The sequence below is a fragment of the Copadichromis virginalis genome, linkage group LG1 (genome assembly GCF_057382275.1).
Source record: "Copadichromis virginalis isolate Kocher_CV1m ecotype Utaka linkage group LG1, C_Virginalis_male_GT1.1, whole genome shotgun sequence".
NCBI lineage: Eukaryota > Metazoa > Chordata > Actinopteri > Cichliformes > Cichlidae > Copadichromis > Copadichromis virginalis.
Window position 1 is genome coordinate 13,121,849 of NC_140618.1, and position 21,404 is coordinate 13,143,252.

The 21,404-nt window shown below is 40.1% G+C and overlaps 1 protein-coding gene across 1 annotated transcript in view; it reads left to right on the forward strand.

The window, feature by feature from the left end:
- Positions 1-7,196: 7,196 nt before the first annotated feature.
- The window catches only part of LOC146718430 (ras-specific guanine nucleotide-releasing factor 1-like), a 30,896-nt gene continuing 16,688 nt past the window's right edge, over positions 7,197-21,404 (forward strand). The window contains exons 1-6 of the mRNA XM_085451422.1: positions 7,197-8,012; positions 13,306-13,412; positions 17,882-18,029; positions 18,791-18,883; positions 20,727-20,980; positions 21,107-21,186. Coding sequence (XP_085307548.1) covers positions 7,737-8,012; positions 13,306-13,412; positions 17,882-18,029; positions 18,791-18,883; positions 20,727-20,980; positions 21,107-21,186 — 958 coding nt within the window. The 5' untranslated portion in view covers positions 7,197-7,736. The remainder of the gene's footprint in view (positions 8,013-13,305; positions 13,413-17,881; positions 18,030-18,790; positions 18,884-20,726; positions 20,981-21,106; positions 21,187-21,404) is intronic.

Consider the following 21,404-nt stretch of genomic DNA (forward strand, 5'->3'; position numbering starts at 1 on the left):
CTGCCTGAGGAGACACAGGGAAGACGGAGCACGGATCACAGGAACAGAAACCAAGAGACTAGAAATGATAAATAATGAATTCAAAGTCTATATAATAATTCAAAATACAAAACACTGGGTCAGCGACCTAGGACCATGACAGGTTTACAGTGATTTGTATAAGAAGCACTTATATGTGGCAAGGTTATAATTCAAAAAAGGAGCTTATTAATCATTTTTATAAACGACCTCTGTCATATACAAATAGTTACTATAATATAAGAATTCCGATGGCAGTTAATTAGGAACTTTGATGTGTTTTGGAGCAGAAGGACATTAAGCAGCTAGATATTTTGACCCGAACGGACACGTGTGCTGAACTGAATAAGCAGCCACTTCCACATGCTGTTATGCATCACCGTGCTTCAGTGCCCTGCACTTGACCTTGTGCTCTCACTCTGTGTTTTACACACTGTTGGAACTGTGGAGCTTAAATGCCATGTCTCTAAGTATCTTCTTAACTGGTTAACTAACAAACACGGTCTTCACAAGAAAGCATTGAAACTCTGGAAAAAAATGTTCTACCACATATTTTATCTGGTCCAAAATATAATCAGCTAAAGATGTTTCAACGCTGACTATATTTTAATAATGAGCACATTCCTTCATGAGTCAGAATCCTCCATCCCACTGCCAGGACTATGTGTTTGTGCATCTATGTGGGTGATGGTGGATGGTGTCTGGAAGGGCAAGTGCACAAATGCGTGCATGTTCAGTAGCACACGAGAGCCCTATGCATGTGTCCTTGCAGCAACGTGCCATGGCAGATGCTGCCTCAAGCCGCAGCAGTGTCTCAAGTGATGATCTGTCTGTTGACCTTCAGTAACATTTGAGGATGTGGAAGCTTTCTTGTCAAGGACGGTGCACTCTTCGGGCTGATTGCCTTTCATTAATATGCCTCACCTTCAGATGTGCTATATGGCATTTGCATGACATTAGCATTTATCTTTGGGCCAGCCATTCTGCGCTGCAGCATTCGGAGCTTCTGTGAATGACACCTGTTAGACTGAGACCCAGATGCCTTTCTGGCAGGGTCACACTGTGCAGGTTTGCAGAGGGTGGATGAGGGTGGAAGAGAGAAGACAGACCATACTGAGGGCTGTCTTTTAGGACTGGTTGTTTTTGACATTTGTTAAAAGATAAAATTATTAAGGTTTGGTTTGTTTCTTCCTGGTTTGGCTCTATTTTGTAGGATTTCAGATTTAAATGAGCTTGGTTTACCTGCACCAAGCAAAGATGTTTTCTTTTATTTGTCTGTCTGTCTGTCTGTCTGTCTGTCTGTTTGTTTGTTTGTTTGTTTGTTTACACCACATTGGGCGTTATGCTATCAGCTGTGCTGACAGTGTTTCAGAGCTGCGCAGTATTTTCAGGTGTCTGTCTGCTGGTCAAGTCTCAGTCCAAGTTTCTGTCAGTTAAAACCTTGTGGGCAAAATGACAGATCCAAATATTCAGATTTGCTCTTTGTTTCAAATTATTCTTGTTCTGAGTCACATCTTTGTCCCATTTCTGTGAAGTCTTTTCTCAGTACTGTTACGCAGTGTGGCATCAGACATCATGACTCATTGTGTAAAACAGTTGAGCAAAAAAGAAAGGTAACATTAACTTTGGGGTGTAACAAAATTCCTTAAGCTTATTTTTTTTCTTTTTTTTTTTTGCACTGAAGAAAAAAAGATGCTTTTGTATGTGTTCATTAACTAATTAACCTCAAACTACAATGCTCAAGAACCAACAGAAAATGTAAACAATAACAATGAGATGAATTCTCTAAAAAATGACATATTTCCTGTTTTTGTAGGTGGTTGTTTGTTTCTGTCTGAGCTCATTCTCTCTGTTAGTCTGAGTGCTGTTCGGCTTGAGGATGGTGCAGCCAGGTGGTGACCCTGCATGCAGTATCTGGCACACAGCAGAGCACGTAGAGATGGAGCCAGATCCCAGAGTCAGAGACCTGCCGACACCGACCAATCTGTCACCAAAGAGGCAACAGTGTCACTGATACAAACACTGTGGAAGGTGAAGGCAAACCTTTGATGTAGTGTCAGAAGAATGGCATATAACGCAAATGTCTTCAATTTACCTTAAAAAGTGTAAAATGATCATTTTCTGTGGCGTTATTTTACTGATTAAGAAAACAAATGGTCAGTAGAACTCACGGCTATGTTTAATAGTTAAAGTCAAAGCATTTCCACATGCACAGTGAAAAGACATCTCAAATGATTGGGACTAAACAAGTGTGTAGTCTTAAGAAAATCACTTATCAGGGAGGCTAATCAGAAAAAGAGGTTTCAGTTTGCTAGGGAGCTTAATGATCGGACTCTGGATCAATGGATAAATTCGGAAAGAGTCATGTGGTCTGATAAGTCTTGTTTTTCACTGTTCCATGGTGATGGGTGCATTAGAGTAAGAAGAGAGGTGGATGAAGTGATGCACCCATCATCCCTAGTGCCTACAAGCCTATAAAAACAGTGTTATGATCTGGGCTTTGGTCAAGGTTGAGCAACATTATGTGCCCAAAAAAATTAGGTCAGTTGCCTACCTCAAAATACTGACTACCCAGGTTTTTCCATCAATGGATTTCTTTCCTTCCCTGATGGCACAGGTATGTTCCAAGATAACAATGTCAGGATTCAGAGGGCTTGAATGGTGAAGTAGTGGTTCAGGGAGCTTGAGCCAAGGTTTGACTCTGAATGGAAATAAACGTTGTGAGATTGCACAAGCTTACTGAAACATCATGGTGAACACAAGCTGCTATCAAAGTTCATATTGAGTAACTATTTTTATATATATAATAACAGTATAATCGATTATTCTTATAACTCACCATATTTCAAACCCTGACAATTAAACACAAAAAACGGTAGTTCCTAGATTTAACTGCCTCATTTCATTCTTATGGCAGAACAGCCCTTTTGAAGTTACCATTGTAACCTCACAACAAAAATATCCTCGTTCTGAGCCTGGTCAGAGCCTTTTACATTCAGTATGCTTGTCTTTTCCCCCACCTTTCAAAAATGTGCTAGGGTAATTCTCCCGTCACTGTACACGTTAACCACCACAATAAATCTGGAAAAAGTGTTTTCCTACTTGGATCAACGAAAGGTCTTAATCAATCTAATTATTGGTGCATCACAATTAAATATGGCTTTGCATTATCCATCCATTCTTTTCCGCTTATCCAATTTAGGGTCATGACGGGAGCTGGAGCATATCCCAGTTACTGTAGGGCAAGGCCTGCTGAAAGGTTATTTCAATTTAGAATCACCAGTTAACCCAACCCAACTAAGCGCATGTCTTTGGACTGTGGGAGGAAGTCTGAGTACCCAGAGAGAAACCAAGCAGACATGGGGAGGACATGCAAACTTCACACAGAAAGGCCCACCACCTGGCCTTTCCTTATATACATTATCTCACAAAAGTAAGTGCACCCCTCATATTTTTGTAAATATTTTACTATATCTTTTCATGGGACAACATTAAAGATATGACACTTTGATACAATGTAAAGTAGTCAGTGTACAGATTGCATAACAGTGTAAATTTGCTGTCACCTGAAAATAACTCAACATACAGCCATTAATGTCTACAATTGCCGGAAACTAAAGCGAGTACACCCCCAAGTGAAAATGTCCAAACTGTGCCCAAAATGTCAATATTTTGTGTGGTCACCATGTTTTTTTTCCAACACTGCCTTAACTCTGTTGGGCATGGAGTTCACTAGAGCTTCACAGGGTGACACTGCAATCCTTTCCCACTTCTCCATGATGATATCATGGAGCTGGTGGATGTTGGAGACCTTGCGCTCCTCCACCTTCCATTTGAGGATGCCCCGCAGATGCTCAATAGGGTTTAAGTCTGCAGACATGCTTGGCCAGTCAAGTACCTTTACCCTCAGTTTATTTAGCAAGGCACTGGTCTTTTTGGAGGTGTGTTTGGGGTTGTTGTCATGTTGGAATACTGTCCTGTGGCCCAGTTCCTGTAGGGAGGGGATCATACTCTGCTTGAGTATGTCACAGTACATGTTGGCATTCAGGTTCCCTCAATTAACTGTAGCTCCCCTGCACTCATGCAGCCACAAACAATGACATCCCACCACCATGCTTGACTGTAGGCAAGACACACTTGTCTTGGTACTCCTCACCTGGTTGCCGCCACGCACCCTAACACCATCTGTCCTGTTAGTCTGCCCTATGGTCTTGACCACTGTGCTGCAGCTCAGTTTCAGGGTGTTGGCATTATACTTATAGCCTAGGGCCATCCTTATGTAGAGCAATACTTCTTTTTTTCAGATCCTCAGAGAATTCTTTTCCATGATGTGCCATGGGAAACCTCCAGTGACCAGTATGAGAGAGGGTGAGAGCAATAACAGCAAATTCAAACCACCTGTTCCGTATTTGCACCTGAGACCTTGTAACACTAACAAGTCACATGACATGAGGAAGGGAAAATGGCTAATTGGGCACAATTTGGACATTTTCACTTAGGGGTGTACTCCCTTTTGTTGCCAGCTGTTTAGCGAATAATGGCTGTGTGTTGAGTTATTTAGAGGTGACAGCAAATTTACACAGTTGTAGAAGCTTTACACTGACTACTTTACATTGTATCAAAGTGTCATAATGTTGTCCCATGAAAAGATATAAAAAATATTTACAAAAATGTGAGGGGTGTACTCACTTTTGTGAGATACTCATACTGTATATAAAATGTATTGGTTACATAAAAAGGCTAAACCAGTTATACAAAATTGAGAAAATCCTGCATAACCTTTGAGAAAGACCTACAGTGGACATTCAGTCAGTAACAGAATAAAGGATGTCGTGCAAGTGGCACATTTATCCCACTGCAAAACCAGCAAAAACAATAGGATGCTGGTGGAGACAAAAATAGAGCTTAAACAAGGGAAGGTACAGAAGTTAGGTGAACAGAATCACAACAACTAAACTGCTAATATTAGTCTGTCAAATGTTTGATTCTATCGCCCCCTCCCCCTTATTTATATATCAGAGTTATACAATTCTCAGTTTTTCTGCACCAGTGACCAAAAAAGACATAATCATGCTCCTGTTTCATTATCTGCACTTTTCATTAACCCCATTTTTATCCCATCTCTGATAATGAACACATCTGACTTGTCTTTTTCACCATCAACCCAGAAACCCAGAAACAATATCTCAAAAAATCCTGTTGCACAATATGTCTCCACCTGTGGATGTCTCCTTTTTGAAAAATGCTTTTCGACTGGATAGAGTTGGTCTGAATCCCATTTAAGACTTTAACTCATCACCTCAGTCTTTCTAGTGTTTTACATTCCCTTTCCATTTTAACCCATCTATTATCAGAAGTGATAAAAATAATCTTTACTATCAGTCCCAGTCGCGGAGGAGAATCACCACCTCATTACCACTCCTGTCTGAGAGGCTGATTATGGGACGGAAGAAGCTCGGCAACAGAGCTGAGCCTGGGGCGTCCTAGCAGGCTTAGTCTGCTAATGGCTGCATGGGGTTGAATTGCAGCTCATCTCATTCCTTACTACTGGATCTCTCTCTTTCCACATTGCTGCCAATCTTCACTGCACCTGTTACCAAAAAGATAAAGAAATGAAATGCTTGAGAAAAGTGGAGTGTCCTCTTTCCTGTTCAATAAAAACAGCAGCAACAAGAGCAGCAGAATCTCACTCAATTATCCCCTGTTACCTCCCTGGATCCTTTTAATGATCGCACATAGACACTGCACTGTGATCCCACTGTCAGACACCCTGTGATGAAATAAACCATTGTGTGTGTCCTCGCCCCAATATGCTAATCCAGGATTAATTATGGGCCAACCCTAATGAGTATCTCTCTCGCCCTCTTAGATATGTAAATGCACCAGCAGTGGACAGTGTTGAGAGGCTTTTGTTAACTCAGTGTTTTATAAAAGGGGGCAGAACAGGATGAAGCAAGCCAAGGACAAAGGTTTCATGTTATTTCAAAAGATGGAAAACCCCCCAAAACAAAACAATTTATGTGAATTTGCAGTGATATGGAAAGAGCAGTGCAAGCCCTCAGCAAATCTGGCTTCAATTTTACCTGTGGGAATAAATTCAGGAAGAGCAGAGGCTGTACTGAAATTGTTAAGACACTGGCACATATGATATGGTTATTGTGAGGCTCTTCACCATCAGCAGCTGCCCGGCTTGCTGACATCGTGGATTCTGAACTTTTTAAACACTTAAGCAGGAAATGTGAATGTGGGCAAAGCCAGAGAAACTGTGCTCTCACAACACTTTCATTTTTTTCTCTTTTCAACTTGGAAGATGGGGAACAGACAGACAGATTCACGTAGCAGTTATAGTTTTCTGTTTTTGTAATAAAAACAATATATAAATTGCTTTCTTTGCCATGCAGTTAGGTAAGTAGCTGAGAAGGTTAGAGCAAAATCAGTATCCCTCTTTTCACAGCTTATAACTATTACTTGGAATAAAAGTGCAGTGTATTTTCTTTTAGGGGAAACAGATATGTTCATAAAGTGCAAATCCCTTACACCTGGACTTAAACGCAACACCTGATTGAATATTCCCTGGCATGAGCACTATGCTTATAAACCCTCTGCATCCAGTGGTAGAGGATGAATGAAAATTCTTGTTGCATGCTCTCCTGTGCCTGCATGGGTTTCTGCTATCCAAAGACGTGCTTCTTAAGTTAAACAACGACTCTGCAGCTGTCCATGTGTGTGATTTCTGTCTCATTACATTATCCCTGTGATTGACAGGTGACCTGTCCAGAGTGTGGCCCACCCTTTCACCTATGACAGGTGGATGTCATGGATGTTTAAGCATTCTTACAACTTTTTCCAGACCACTTGCATTGCTCATGTTGTTTAAAACAGCTTTGTTTTCTCGCCTGTGGTTCTGTGCATTCTGTGTTATTAACAGTGCAAGCCAGTCTTCTTTGGAATAATAATAAATATTGCAATATTGCAGTATTACGTTATTGCATTACACTGATTCTACTACGAAAATGCTTTGAATTGGCTAAGCAACTGGATATTCAGCGGGGGATCAAGTGTTCCTTCCGGACTTTCTCGTGCTTGTGAGTTTCAGTGCACACACAGAAAGACGCTCTCACTGCATTAGTCGCGTGTGATATTAGGTGTGTACGTAAACGCGCGTGTGTGCGTGCGTGTTTTCATTCCTGAAAAGCCTCCCGATAAGCTTTGGGATTCTCGACGTGAATCCCGTCTTTCTCCGTCTGTGTTTATCCTCGGAGTTTCTGTCCAAGGCGCTGAAATTTGCAGCTCCGGGGACCGGTCAGGTGACTGCGCGTTCTCCCTGCGAGAGCAGGGTGCTGAGTGTGTGTGTGTGTGTGTGTGTGTGCGTGCGTGCGCGCACGCGCTCGGTAGACTGCACGCGGACACTTCAGTCCTCATCATGAGCGATTGCGCTCATGAGGAAGGCTTTTCTGAGAAGGCGTCGGGGCTACGGTAGTAGCCTAGGCTTGCAGCGTGGATAGGTTTTTGCAGCCGAGTGTGTGACTGACTCTTCACGCGCATCGTCTCTTTCTCTTTTCCTTTGGCTGTTGCAAAAATCAGTGCAGCAAGTGTGGATGGCCACACTGGAGTGGGCTGCTGCCCACCAAGTCTGACTGTGTTTCGGAGGTGCTGAGAAGGAGAACATGTAAGAATCCGCAGGCATCCCCGCAGATCCTTTCGGATTCTCAGCCAAAATGCAGAAAGGGATCAGACTCAATGATGGCCACATCACCTATCTGGCTCTTTTGGCGAAGAAAGACGGGACGAGGCGAGGTTGCTTGAGTAAAAAAAGCTCAGACAACACAAAATGGCATTCAAAGTGGTTCGCTTTGTTGCAGAATATGCTTTTTTATTTCGAAAACGACTCGAGCTCACGCCCCTCCGGACTGTACCTGTTGGAGGGATGTGTTTGTGACCGGGCACCGTCACCGAAACCGTCTCTCTCAGCGAAGGAATGCTTAGAGAAGCAGGTAAGATATTGATCGCACGGGGAGCTCCCTTAAGTCTGACTGACACTGTCAAGGCAGTCAGTCTCACTGAACGAATACACAGAGCGGTCCCCTCCTACTGTTTTCCCCCCTTAAAATCCCTTTGATCAGCTGGGCTCTGCGTTACAGCCACATTTATAACAGGAGGTATCGTGTAGACACTTTTCACCAGAAGATATCGCCTATTCATCACGCAAACAATTTCCCAGAGATGCTTTTGCATTACAGTTGACTTGACGTTTTAGAGTTACGTAATGGCGTCATCCTAACCGATTGATTTTCTCGATTATGAACCAAAATAGCCTCACAGCCTTCCTCCGAGGTTAAATGCACGAAAAATACCACGTCAACAGCAAACAAAGTTAGCAGAATTCACGCAAATATCTGCAAACTTTGCACATTATCTTAGCCTCCTCTTTTCTGTTCATCTGTTGCATCACATTTGGATGCAAGACGCTGTATTTTTAGACACCCCAAATGTTCCGGGAATGCAGCACATATAAGGAGTAAACTTAAACTGCATCCAAACTTTGTAGGTTGCCATCTTGCGGAGGAGAGCTGCCCCTTCCTTGTTGTTTTGACGTATTGATTTAATTCCTTGTCTTGATATTAATAGCATCCTACCTTGGCAACTGTGTCTCCCCGGTTTATAGCGGCTTGGCTCATTTGATAGCTCTCTCATTATCATGGGTTGTTAACGACGGCCATGAATGAAAACCAAACGATGTCCCAGCAATGCTTTTCTTTCTCAGTGCATCCCCCTATTCTTTTTTTAATTCCCCTGGCGTTTAGTGCCATGGATTAATATGTGTGAGGGATAAAAACAAAAAAACAGTTTACAGTGGGGGTTTTTATGCCTGCAACACATTCAGAAATAATTTTAGTGAGAGCGTAGTTTCCCATGTTGGAAGTGCTTTGGTGTTTTGAGGCAAACTGGTGCTGTATAAAAATATAAAAATAAAAACTGTGTATAAACGCATTTGAGCCAGAGAAGTGGTCAAGCTGCTGTGAGCTATGACTGCAGTCACCTTCTGAAATCAGCTCTGCCAGCTGCAGTCTCTTCTGCTTTCCCTGCAGCAGAGGGGATGAAGAACTGAAGGTAAAAGTCAAAATGATAGGCCATTTTATTTGTTCAGTAATCATATTCTTTGTTTATGAATAAAACAGATTCTGAATGTGATTTTGAACCAATTACACTGGAATTTTTAAAAAAAAGAACTAAAGCAAAAAATTCTAGAAAGTCTGAACTTTTGGTCTTGTGGATGTGTTCCACTTTTAATATATTGTATATTTGCACAAAAAAACTTTCCAGGAAGTAATTGTTGATAGTTTTGAAGATAGTTATTGTGAAGGTGGCGATTTTGGTGTTCAAGGTTAGGAGATAAAAACCTAAAGTGTTAGACGGAAAAAAGTGGAAACCAGTTAACATGTCTGTAAAAAGATTTGTGTTTTTCCAAGTTCAATAAAAATCTATAATAATAAACTGAAGAGGAAGAAAAGGCAAGTGAGGTAAACCTATACTGAACTTTCATAAAAGAAAATCTTCACGTCCTAAATATCCAAATCTTAAATTCCATGTGGCTATTTGGTGGCAAATGCTAAGCTTCACTATATTGTAACCAAAATGTTGCTAAATGATGCCTCAGAGGTCTTCTTTCCTTAGATAACCCTCCCCCAACAATCACAAAAAATAAGCAAACAAACAGAGGATCTGATCCAAAACACTGATAAATCAATTATGGAACTGCTTGGTTATATTTGCATGTGTGCCATACAATTTTTCCCATCCACAGTAAAAATCTGTCAAATTATTCACAATCTCTCCAAAAACAACATTGTCTGATATTGTGTTAGACTGGGATCACAGCCCTCTGTTGCAATAATTGTGTTTTACTGTATAGCCTCTAAGAAGAATAAATAAAGGATGGGAACAGGGTAAATCCATTATCTGTGAAATCCACAGCTTCTGCTCCAAGTACAGCTGTACCCAGTTTGCTGTCCATGGTGCTGAACTCAGCTGTCATATGTTCCTCAAACGCTCTTGCCCTCTGCTGTCTGCTGACAGAGGAGCCAGGATTGTAGGGGATACTACGAAGAATATATATATATATATATATATATATATATATATATATATATATATATATATATATATATATATATATATATATTTTTTTTTTTTTTTTTTTTTTTTAGTTATATTATGCAATTTAATCGTGAGGATTGCACAGCTGTGGGAAGAGGGGGTCAGCAAGAAAATTCAATATTGGTCATTTGTTGTTTAAAAGATAGAGACAACTAACCCACTTTTGAGGACTTGTTTGCTTTCGTTTCGTGAACTATTCAACTTTGTTTACTGCTCACTGTCTGTTCCCTTAAAACCGTATCAGGAGAAGAGAAATGCTCTATTCTAGGGGTGCAATATGTACTGAGTGACATCTCCGATGACAGCTGTTCATGCAGACTGCTCCAGTGAATTTATTTCAACAATGAATTAAATGAATTTGAAAGCCTTCACTTAGCATAACACAGTCTTCTGTTCCACACATGTCCCTTTGCATAATATGTGTCAGGAACATGTTCTTTCAGTTTTTTTTCTAGCTGGCTTCTTTTCTTAGTTTAGCAAAACTATATACATATAAATTTTGAAAATGTATTCACACAAATATGTGGCCTTCTCTCAGTGTGAACAGCACACTTTGTAGTTTCCAATCAGTCATGTCTTTATGTGTCCACATGTGTAAATCTTGCAGGGCTCATTCTGTGTGCATGCTACTAAGTCTATATTTGCCTCTCAGTGTACTCCTGTATACGCCTGTATTGATCCATAAACTGAGAGACTGCACAGAAAAGGTGAAATGCGGACAGGGAGACTGATCGATTCTCAAGGTGTCTGTTGGCACACAGATTTCTTTTTCACCATCCTCACTCGGGAAAAACATAAAATGACACCTAAGTCAACCAGCAGACTGCAGAGGTGGTCACAGACAATGGTGCTGTACAATCCTGACGTGGAAACTGGTTCATGTAAGGATTACAGCAGATTCCAGATTTCAGTGGTGTGTATGCATGTACTGTATGTCACCGAGTGTGTGTCAGAGCTGCAGGAGAAATGGCCAGGAGAGCACTGGATCTTATCTGTGTGTGACAGGGAGAGGGACAATACAGCGAATAGATGCCAAGCCAACTGCCACCTTGCTGGGCTACAGCGCTTTTTATAGCCCTCACTCCTCAAAAAGGCAGAAGATCTTTCTCTGCCTCCCTCTCCGTCTGGCTCTCTGTTCTCATTGTGTTCTTTGGAGTGTTCTACTTTTTAAATGTTCTTATTCCCCATTTAGAAGGCGAGTTACGTTTAAGCCCACAGTTACTATGGCAACCCCTATTTGCATCTGAAAAAGTACATTTGAAGGGGCCAACAAAATGTGCAACAACATGCTTTGGCATTGTACTCCATTTAGCAAGTACAGCAAATATGGGCTTATAAGAAATGGGAGGTGAGTTTTCTTAGGTAGTGGCGAGTGCAAATGCTGGATGGGCTATATGTTTTCCTTTGTTGTTAAGAGTAATCAGCAATGGTGTTCCATCAGTCTCTGTGTATACTCACTTCATTGACTTTATGATGTAATCTGAAAATATAGGTCACACATTAAATCATCTATATATAAACAGCATGGCTTTGGCCAGTTTACAGTAATCGTGATAATCCACCTGGCAATATTCAGTGGACAATATCAGTGTGAATTGGCCAATTATATAAACTGAAATAGAATCTGTGGTCTTTGTGACAGAAATGTATACTGTAACGACTAAAGTCGGAGGGTTAAAACATTATTTAACCCTCCAACGTACCCTGTGTATGGGTGTAATACCATCCTGAAGAACACCACTAACATAAGAATAGAAATATTTTATCATAGGAGGAAGGTGCTTATCCTGAGCTAGCCATCGTCCATCCATTCATCCTCACTTTTGACTGTCTATCCAACTTAGGGTTGAGCATAAGGTGAAAGGTGGAACACAACCTGGACAGGCTGCCAGTCTATCAAAGGGACACCCAGAACTAGTTCATATTGATTTTGAATAACCTTTCCATCTAAGGGGACCAAGCCATGCCACCAAAAATACTGCTTGCAATGCATAACTGAACCACCCACCAGATCTCTTTGTTTTTGGGGTCAACAGTTTGGTTTTTCCTTTCATTCATCACCCATCTAGACTGTGTTTATGATACTGGCTATTCTTGCTATGATTTATTTATTTGAATGAGTAGCTGAATAAAAACATAAAAAAGAAGTCATTCTGTATTTTTGTGATTAAAACATGCCTTTAACATTAATCTTACATAAATATAACATTGTCTTATTTTCTGTATTCCAGATGGAATTTAGTTGCTTTGTTCACACATTATTTTAACAAGAGCTTACTTACTGGTTGTGCTGTCTCACTTACCAACAGATACTGTATCTTTGGCAAAAAAAACCAAACCCTGTAATGACTTGGATTTAAATATAGCCACCTAAAAGGTTTAACACAACAGCTCACAGGATGTGAGAGATGGGAAGCACATTACTGACAAAGGCCCGTTCTGCTGCTCGTCAGAAAATAAGGAACATTACTCTCATTCACAAATGAATTGCTCTTGGCATTTGGGAAGGATAAATGAAAAAAATCCAATATATTGGATTTGTGGGGGTCTGTTTACAATGCATCAGTGTTATATAATTTGATGTGTTTCTACTACAAATAGGTTAGCTGTTTAGTAGTGCGGTGACCACCACTCTGGTGATTTGAGGATTTTATCCAGTAAGCCTATTAGAAAACAATTGAACTGCATTCGCCATAATTACCATAACTCAACCCTATGATAATTGGTGAGAGTGTAAAAAAGGGGTGAGGACCCAGGGGTGGTTGTGTCGCTAAAATGCAGCCAAACCACTCGAACAAAACAAAACAAAACATGGCGTCAGTCAAGAGGCTTCCGCCAATTCAGAGGTGAGTTGCCAGGTTACAGACAGAAGGCACAAAGGCTTTATAATGAATCTCTCAAGACTTTTCCCTCAGGATCTCTCTCTCTCTCACTCATTCACACATACAGCACATGTATGCATGTATAAATACACCTTTAAGTAAAGTAAAATACAGATCAGTGGAAGTGGCTGCTGATTACTAGTGATTAAAGGGTAGCAACATACATTTTATAGCACAATAACAGATATCCTGGTTATTATATGCTGAACAAATATCTGACTCACTCACTATGCTTTTGTTTTCCCAGTATTATTTCACTGTCACGTTCAATCATGACAACCAGAAGGCTTTGGAGCTGCGCACAGAGGACGTCAAGGACTGTGATGAGTGGGTGGCTGCCATCACGCAGGCCAGGTAGCTCTCACACATGACCTTTTACCTACAGCTGTTTAGATAAGGATGTTCTGAGGGGTGCAGATCTTGATGAGAACTGTGCTTGTAACATCTACAGTCAATAAAGATGTGAAAATTTAGTTTGGAACTTATATAGAGAGTGTATAAAAAAGCATAAAAAGCTGTATCCTTTAAATGGCAAACAGTGGGTCACTTCTGTATCTGCAAAATGAATTCAACTTGTAGAGACATCTAGGAAAACATCCCTTTGTTCTTAATCAATTGAAAATGTTTGCACCATAACCACAATTTAGCAAACTAAGATCCCTTTTAGAGTCAGGGTGGATAAAGCATTATATGCTTTAGTGTGAGCTTACCTGACGAAGATGATGAAAAACAGCCAGCTCAAGGATTCACAAAATGAACTCCTTAATGAATGTGCAACATCATTTTGGCTCAGTCAGTCTTTTATACCATCTATAAAGTCAGGTCCACTATAAATTACCATGTAATTCTTGAATTTACAACTTGACAAGTGGAAACTGATAGTGTTTGTACTTGCAAACATAAAAATGGTCAAGTATGTTAACTACTGATATTTGTAAAGTGTACCAGCAGATTGGTTAGGATCCTAACAACAGTCATTAGTTACGATTTTTCCCTGTGTGTACCTGTAAGCTTGATGTGTGTTACAGAGTCCAAAGTATGTTGTTTTTTTTATACTATTATTATTATTATTATTATTATTATTATTATTATTATTATTATTATTATTATTATTATTATTATCCATTCCATCCATCCATTCGCTACCGCTTATCCTTTTCAGGGTCGCGGGGGGCGCTGGAGCCTATCCCAGCTGTCATAGGGCGAGAGGCGGGGTACACCCTGGACAGGTCGCCAGTCTGTCGCAGGGCTAACACACAGGGACAGACAACCATTCACACTCAGATTCACTCGCACATTCACACCTAGTGGCAATTTGAATTATCCAATTAACCTATCCCCACAAGCTTGTGGCCAGGTCTACATTGAAAACAATATTTTTTAATCTCAACAGACTTTTTAGTTAAATAAGGGTTAAATAAATAAAGTAAATAAAATAGAAAGAATCCTGATTTGAAATCCGTGGGAAAACTGACAGTGGTACAAAAATAAGTGTTAAAATTAAAGCAAAAATTTAATTTGGGCCAAAGTTGGGCAATTTTTCTTAACTTCTTAAGATTTGACAAAGTTGAAATTACAGCTACTCTACATAATGTTGAAAATAACTGTCCCATCTGCAGCTAATCATCAGCTTTAGTAAGGGCTGGCTAGCTATCAGGTGTAATTCACTGTGATGAATAAATAAATAACAATTTCAGTTAGTGAAAATCATGCTGACTCGAACATAGGCCTGCTTACTACTAATACTGAACATGAAAAACTGTCTCCACTTATCACTAGCTATTAGTAACAAGTGGAGGCTGTTGGTCTGCAAACTTTTTGCATCAAAGATAGGCTTTTAACTTGGAAATCTACAGAAACCAATTTGCATTTGGAGTCAGTCTCAACTAGATTTTGGGGGTTTTTTTGCAGGGATTATGGTGTTACCTACATTTTTAACATAGGTTGCTGCTTGGTTTTTATTCTATTAAGTGGGCATAGAATAGATTTTTCTCTGTATATCTGATGGAAAATGCAAGTGCTATGACTCAGTGTGCCGCAAACTATCATTTGGACCCTTTTGGGTTTGTATTGTTGTATGATTGCTTGTTAATTTGTAATGTTAAAACAACACAGCGGTCATACTATAATGAGAGTAACACATGTATGCATGTATGTTACTTATCTCCTTCTAGATGATTGGACCTTTGAATAAACATTTCCTAGGGAACTGTGAGTGCCGATTTACCAGTTTTACTGATAATTTACGACACCAATTTAAAGTATTAAGTAAATCAATAAAAAACAAAGTGGTTATTAATATTGATTCTTGATTTATGGAGTCCTCACATGTCTAATGAGTGAAATGGCCACTTATGATGAGGGCACAAAGAAGGTTAATGAAAGCAAAACAATACCATCACTCTAAATGTCAACAGTTTGCAATTCAGTGACAAAAGGTCGACTGATTAGAGTCATTGAAGATTAAATTGATTAGTGCACCATCAAGGCAGCAGCACTTACTGTAACACTGTAATAGCTAGCAAGTAAATAAGACTTGTATTAAGGTATCTCAATTAAATTTTTCAGCCGTTCCTGGCATGTAAATGCCATGGGGCTTGAGTATTTCTGAATTACTCTTTATTTATGGTTAACAATCTGCATTGTTAAAGTTAGTTAAATCTGTGTTTTTCGAATTGTGGCGCAGGCCCCTGAAAGTTTAGTCAAGAGAAAAGAGGGGAAAATATGGAATTTATTTATTTACTTTTGGAGAAAATATAAAAGAGTTTACCAAGCTTTATTGCATTAAAACGAGACAAAAACTGTGGTACAGTGGGGCAAAAAAGTATTTAGTCAGCCACCGATTGTGCAAGTTCCCCCACCTAAAATGATGACAGAGGTCAGTAATTTGCACCAGAGGTACACTTCAACTGTGAGAGACAGAATGTGAAAAAGAAATCCATGAATCCACATGGTAGGATTTGTAAAGAATTTATTCGTAAATTAGGGTGGAAAATAAGTATTTGGTCAATAACAAAAATACAACTCAATACTTTGCCAACAAAGGTTATGTTACAATAACAGAGGTCAAACGTTTACTATAGGTCTTTACCAGGTTTGCACACACAGTAGCTGGTATTTTGGCCCATTCCTCCATGCAGATCTTCTTGAGAGCAGTGATGTTTTGGGGCTGTCGCCGAGCAACACGGACTTTCAACTCCCGCCACAGATTTTCTATGGGGTTGAGGTCTGGAGACTGGCTAGGCCACTCCAGGACTTTCAAATGCTTCTTACGGAGCCACTCCTTTGTTGCCCGGGCGGCGTGTTTTGGATCATTGTCATGTTGGAAGACCCAGCCTCGTTTCATCTTCAAAGTTCTCACTGATGGAAGGAGGTTTTGGCTCAAAATCTCACGATACATGGCCCCATTCATTCTGTCCTTAACACGGATCAGTCGTCCTGTCCCCTTGGCAGAAAAACAGCCCCATAGCATGATGTTTCCACCCCCATGCTTCACAGTAGGTATGGTGTTCTTGGGATGCAACTCAGTATTCTTCTTCCTCCAAACACGATGAGTTGAGTTTATACCAAAAAGTTCTACTTTGGTTTCATCTGACCACATGACATTCTCCCAATCCTCTGCTGTATCATCCATGTGCTCTCTGGCAAACTTCAGACGGGCCTGGACATGCACTGGCTTCAGCAGCGGAACACGTCTGGCACTGCGGGATTTGATTCCCTGCCGTTGTAGTGTGTTACTGATGGTGACCTTTGTTACTTTGGTCCCAGCTCTCTGCAGGTCATTCACCAGGTCCCCCCGTGTGGTTCTGGGATCTTTGCTCACTGTTCTCATGATCATTTTGACCCCACGGGATGAGATCTTGCGTGGAGTCCCAGATCGAGGGAGATTATCAGTGGTCTTGTATGTCTTCCATTTTCTGATGATTGCTCCCACAGTTGATTTTTTCACACCAAGCTGCTTGCCTATTGTAGATTCACTCTTCCCAGTCTGGTGCAGGTCTACAATACTTTTCCTGGTGTCCTTCGAAAGCTCTTTGGTCTTGGCCATGGCGGAGTTTGGAGTCTGACTGTTTGAGGCTGTGGACAGGTGTCTTTTATACAGATGATGAGTTCAAACAGGTGAACTCATAGGTGCCATTCATACAGGTAACGAGTGGGGGACAGAAAAGCTTCTTACAGAAGACGTTACAGGTCTGTGAGAGCCAGAGATTTTCCTTGTTTGAGGTGACCAAATACTTATTTTCCACCCTAATTTACGAATAAATTCTTTACAAATCCTACCATGTGAATTCATGGATTTTTTTTTCACATTCTGTCTCTCACAGTTGAAGTGTACCTCTGGTGCAAATTACTGACCTCTGTCATCATTTTAAGTGGGGGAACTTGCACAATCGGTGGCTGACTAAATACTTTTTTGCCCCACTGTATATGGGACGTTTTAGAGGTTTGCAAGTGGGGCATGTTAGAAAACACCTAAACTGAGTAAGATTTAACTAAAACACCTGCCAAACATTTCTTTTGACAGGACATTTTCAAGGCCAGGTTTAGGCAAGCTGAACATAATTGACTGTATTGAATATAGGCCTTAAATAACATGCACGTGAACAGTTTAATTATTGCTCACACAAAAGCATCCAACATATGGAGTGCTATCCCATCAAGTATTTAAAGACCTGGTTGTGTAAGTAAATCCTGCACTTTCTGAGGATTTAAGGTCCGTGTTCCAAACATATGCTGATCAGAGGTCTGTATTTGATTTGATAAAGCTATGGAGAGCCCCTGAAACATGCGTTAATGAGGTCTTTGCGTGTGTGTCTGTATAGTTACAGGAACCTGGCTACAGAGCATGAGACCCTCATGCAGAAGTATCTTCATCTACTCCAAATAGTGGAGACGGAGAAAACGGTTGCCAAGCAACTTCGACAACAGATAGAGGATGGGGAAATCGAGATAGAGCGACTGAAATCAGAGGTAACTTGCCTTGTAATTTCATGCTAGTAACACAGTACCTGTATATGTGTGATGTGTGTTTACTGGATAGCATACAGAGAGAAGCGATCAAAAACAGGCAGGCTGAGAGGATAAAGTGAGAATGTGGTCACAGGACAAAGGTCATGACCCAGATTCCAAACCACAATGTTCTGAGTTCATGATGAGCTTTGTAGCTTGCAGTGCCCCTGGGATGTCCTTGTTAGAGACTCTGTAATGCTGTTGAGTGTTTTGTATCCTAATTATTCAGTCTAAACTAAATCAAATGCACCTCTCTTTAATGTGCTAATGGCTAGCTTCAGCTGAACCAAATGTTTTCAATATGCATGAATCGGCTTTTGTTGCACATGATACTGGAGTCTGTGGCTGAAAAACACGATCTACTATCTCACTTTTCACAGCTAAAGAGTGTTCTAGTAATGGTGTTTGTGTTATTTTGTTTAATTTCAGTCTTTTATCAGAAGTTTTGTATTCACATGCTGTGTATAATGGAAGCAAATGCAACAGATTTGAATGAAATACAAAACTGGTATTTTGATGTGTCTGGTGCAGTTTCTGTGTTTATAATTCCTTTGAGCCAGCTAATGGATAGCTGGACAAAAAGTAATTCAAGAACATGAACTGAGATATTAACAACCATAGTGAAACATATTTCGGAATAAGAGATGATCATGAGTAGAGTTTATCTGGCCACATATTATATTCCTCTTACTGAGTCCTGTACTGGTTATGATGAATTTCAGATTGCTGGACTTCTGAAGGACAATGAGAAGATCCAGTCAAATCCAGAGGTGCCCCCCAGTGAGGATGATACAGAGATCAAGAAGATCAAAAAGGTGATCTGTATCAGTATTGCACAGTTTTAAAGGGTAAAGCCTGACTTACCTTTTTTAATCAAGAAAACCTAAATTAATGCAAAGATGCTAAAGGTAAAGCACTGATGATCTTTTCCAGTAGGGATGTTGTTCATTTCTGAAACAGATTTTTGACATCTTTGGGTACCTGCAGTTTTAAAAAAAAAATCCTAATAAATTCAGGGAAGCTCACACTTGATCACGCTAGATCACTGCAGTCATCAGCTTCTTTTGTCCTCAGTTCTACTGAGGAGCTGCCTGATCTGAATTAAGGCTGGAGAGCTTGGAAAGCTTTGAAATGTTAGTTACTGTACAGCTGGAAAAGATGATGACTAATAGTCAGTTGAACATAGTTTGCATAGAAAATGTTGACTTGTCTGGTAATATTTGCTATTTCCTATTTCCTAAGTGGTAGAGAAACCGTGAAACTTGTGATGCAAACTCAAGATGGACATTGTTCACCTTCAAAGTAATAGTTCCATCATGTAATATATGTTGGTTTCATTGTAAGGCATAACTTTTACTTTGAAAGTAAATGTTCTACATTTCTGGGTTACAGTACACTTTTCAGAGTTTCAGCGCCACTTGGTGAACAGATGGGACGTGTTTGTGGGCAAGTTGGCATCTTCCATGTAAACTATGTGTAACTGCACAAATCTGCTAGGAACCAAATCAATCACAAAGATTTATTTGGTGCTCCACTCTTTTTGTGACTGATTTCACCTCCAGCCTCAAGCAAACATTTACCACCCAGTTGGGGAATAAACATTCTACCTCACTTACCAGTCTATAGATGTGAACCAGTGCAATAATTCAATGTGGGCCCCTCCCACCAGCATTCAGCACTGTAAATAATCTGATCTCAAGCCAGCAGAAGTGGACACAGTAGGCTGGTCTGCTAGCTAGTGATGGTAGTTGAAGTGACCATATTGTACATGTACAATGACAATAAAGATCGATTCTATTCTATTCTATTCTCAAGTATTTCTCTCACACAGCTAAGGCTAGCCTAGCAATGTTTAGTAAATTAAGATTATATTTAACTGTTATTATCTGCTGATATTTCTATTTTTTCTTCTTTTTTCACTCCTCTTACACTTTGAGTGTATGCATACCACTTTCGACAGAAGTGAGTCGAGTCAGGTGGGGTACTCTGAGGGGGGTCAGGTCTCTCCTACTGTCAGTGCAGACTTTGCACATTGCCACTGGCATAGTTCCCTGCCTTTCCTGGTGGAAAGCAACGCCTTTGACTGAGGCATTATTTAATTTGAACTTACCTAATAAATGGACACGTCTAAACTTGCCTTGACTCTTGTTTGCTCAGTTTGGGGCAGCACTTACAAGATATAAACTATATATAGATATAAAGATATATATATATATATATATATATATATGTAAATTATAAGATCATTATTTTGTGTCTTAATGGAAGGCTAATTATCAAATATTTTAGCATTTTGTGAGTTTGGTACAGTTTTTGGCACCTTTTGGTCTCTACTAAATATAAAATTGTTTATCTGGCTTTTAATCACAAAAAATGTTTAAGCATCTTTAACGGCAAATTATTAGATCCACTTTTCTGTCTATTTTTTGTGCTGATAGTGTCGTCAGTGTAACAGCTATGAGCAGAAACACGACATCACACACATTTGATTCACTGCATAACTCAAGGTGCTTTATATTATAAGATAAAGACTATAATAATACAGAGAAAACCCTATAAAAAATCCACGGAAGTCATGGAAATCCATTAAAACTCAAATCTCCAAAATTATAAAAAATTGTGGTTTTTTTCAATGTTTGATAAATCTTTTTGTCACAGGTCCAAAGTTTCCTGCGAGGATGGATTTGCCGCAGGAAGTGGAAAACTATCATCCAAGACTACATTCGCTCGCCCCACGCTGAAAGCATGAGAAAGAGGAACCAGGTGGTGTTCAGCATGCTGGAAGCCGAAGCCGAATACGTCCAGCAACTCCACATCCTGGTCAACAACTTCCTGCGGCCACTCCGAATGGCCGCCAGCTCCAAGAAACCGCCCATCACCCACGATGATGTCAGCAGCATCTTCCTTAACAGGTGGCTGGTGGTCATGCTGTTTGTGAGAGTGGTGTGACTCGGCATGGCGGGAGCTGCCAACATTTTTGGACAGCAGAAGGAGAAACAATAGCTCATGACTGCCATTTTGCTTATTTGTTTCATTAGTGAGACCATCATGTTCCTCCATCAGATCTTCTACCAGGGCCTGAAGGCCAGGATAGCCAGCTGGCCAACACTGGTGCTAGGTAAGAGGCACAGAATAATAAGTTAATTTTTCTAAATTGCAACTAAGAAAAATAATTTCATTTGGTTAAATGTATACATTTTTTCAGATACAACAGAGGTTTCTTACAACACAACACAATGAAAGTGTTTTCATCATTGAGAAGCACTGTCAGTTTTACACACATAGTTGAAATCATACCATAAAGATATGAATTCAACTAAAAATAATGAATCTACG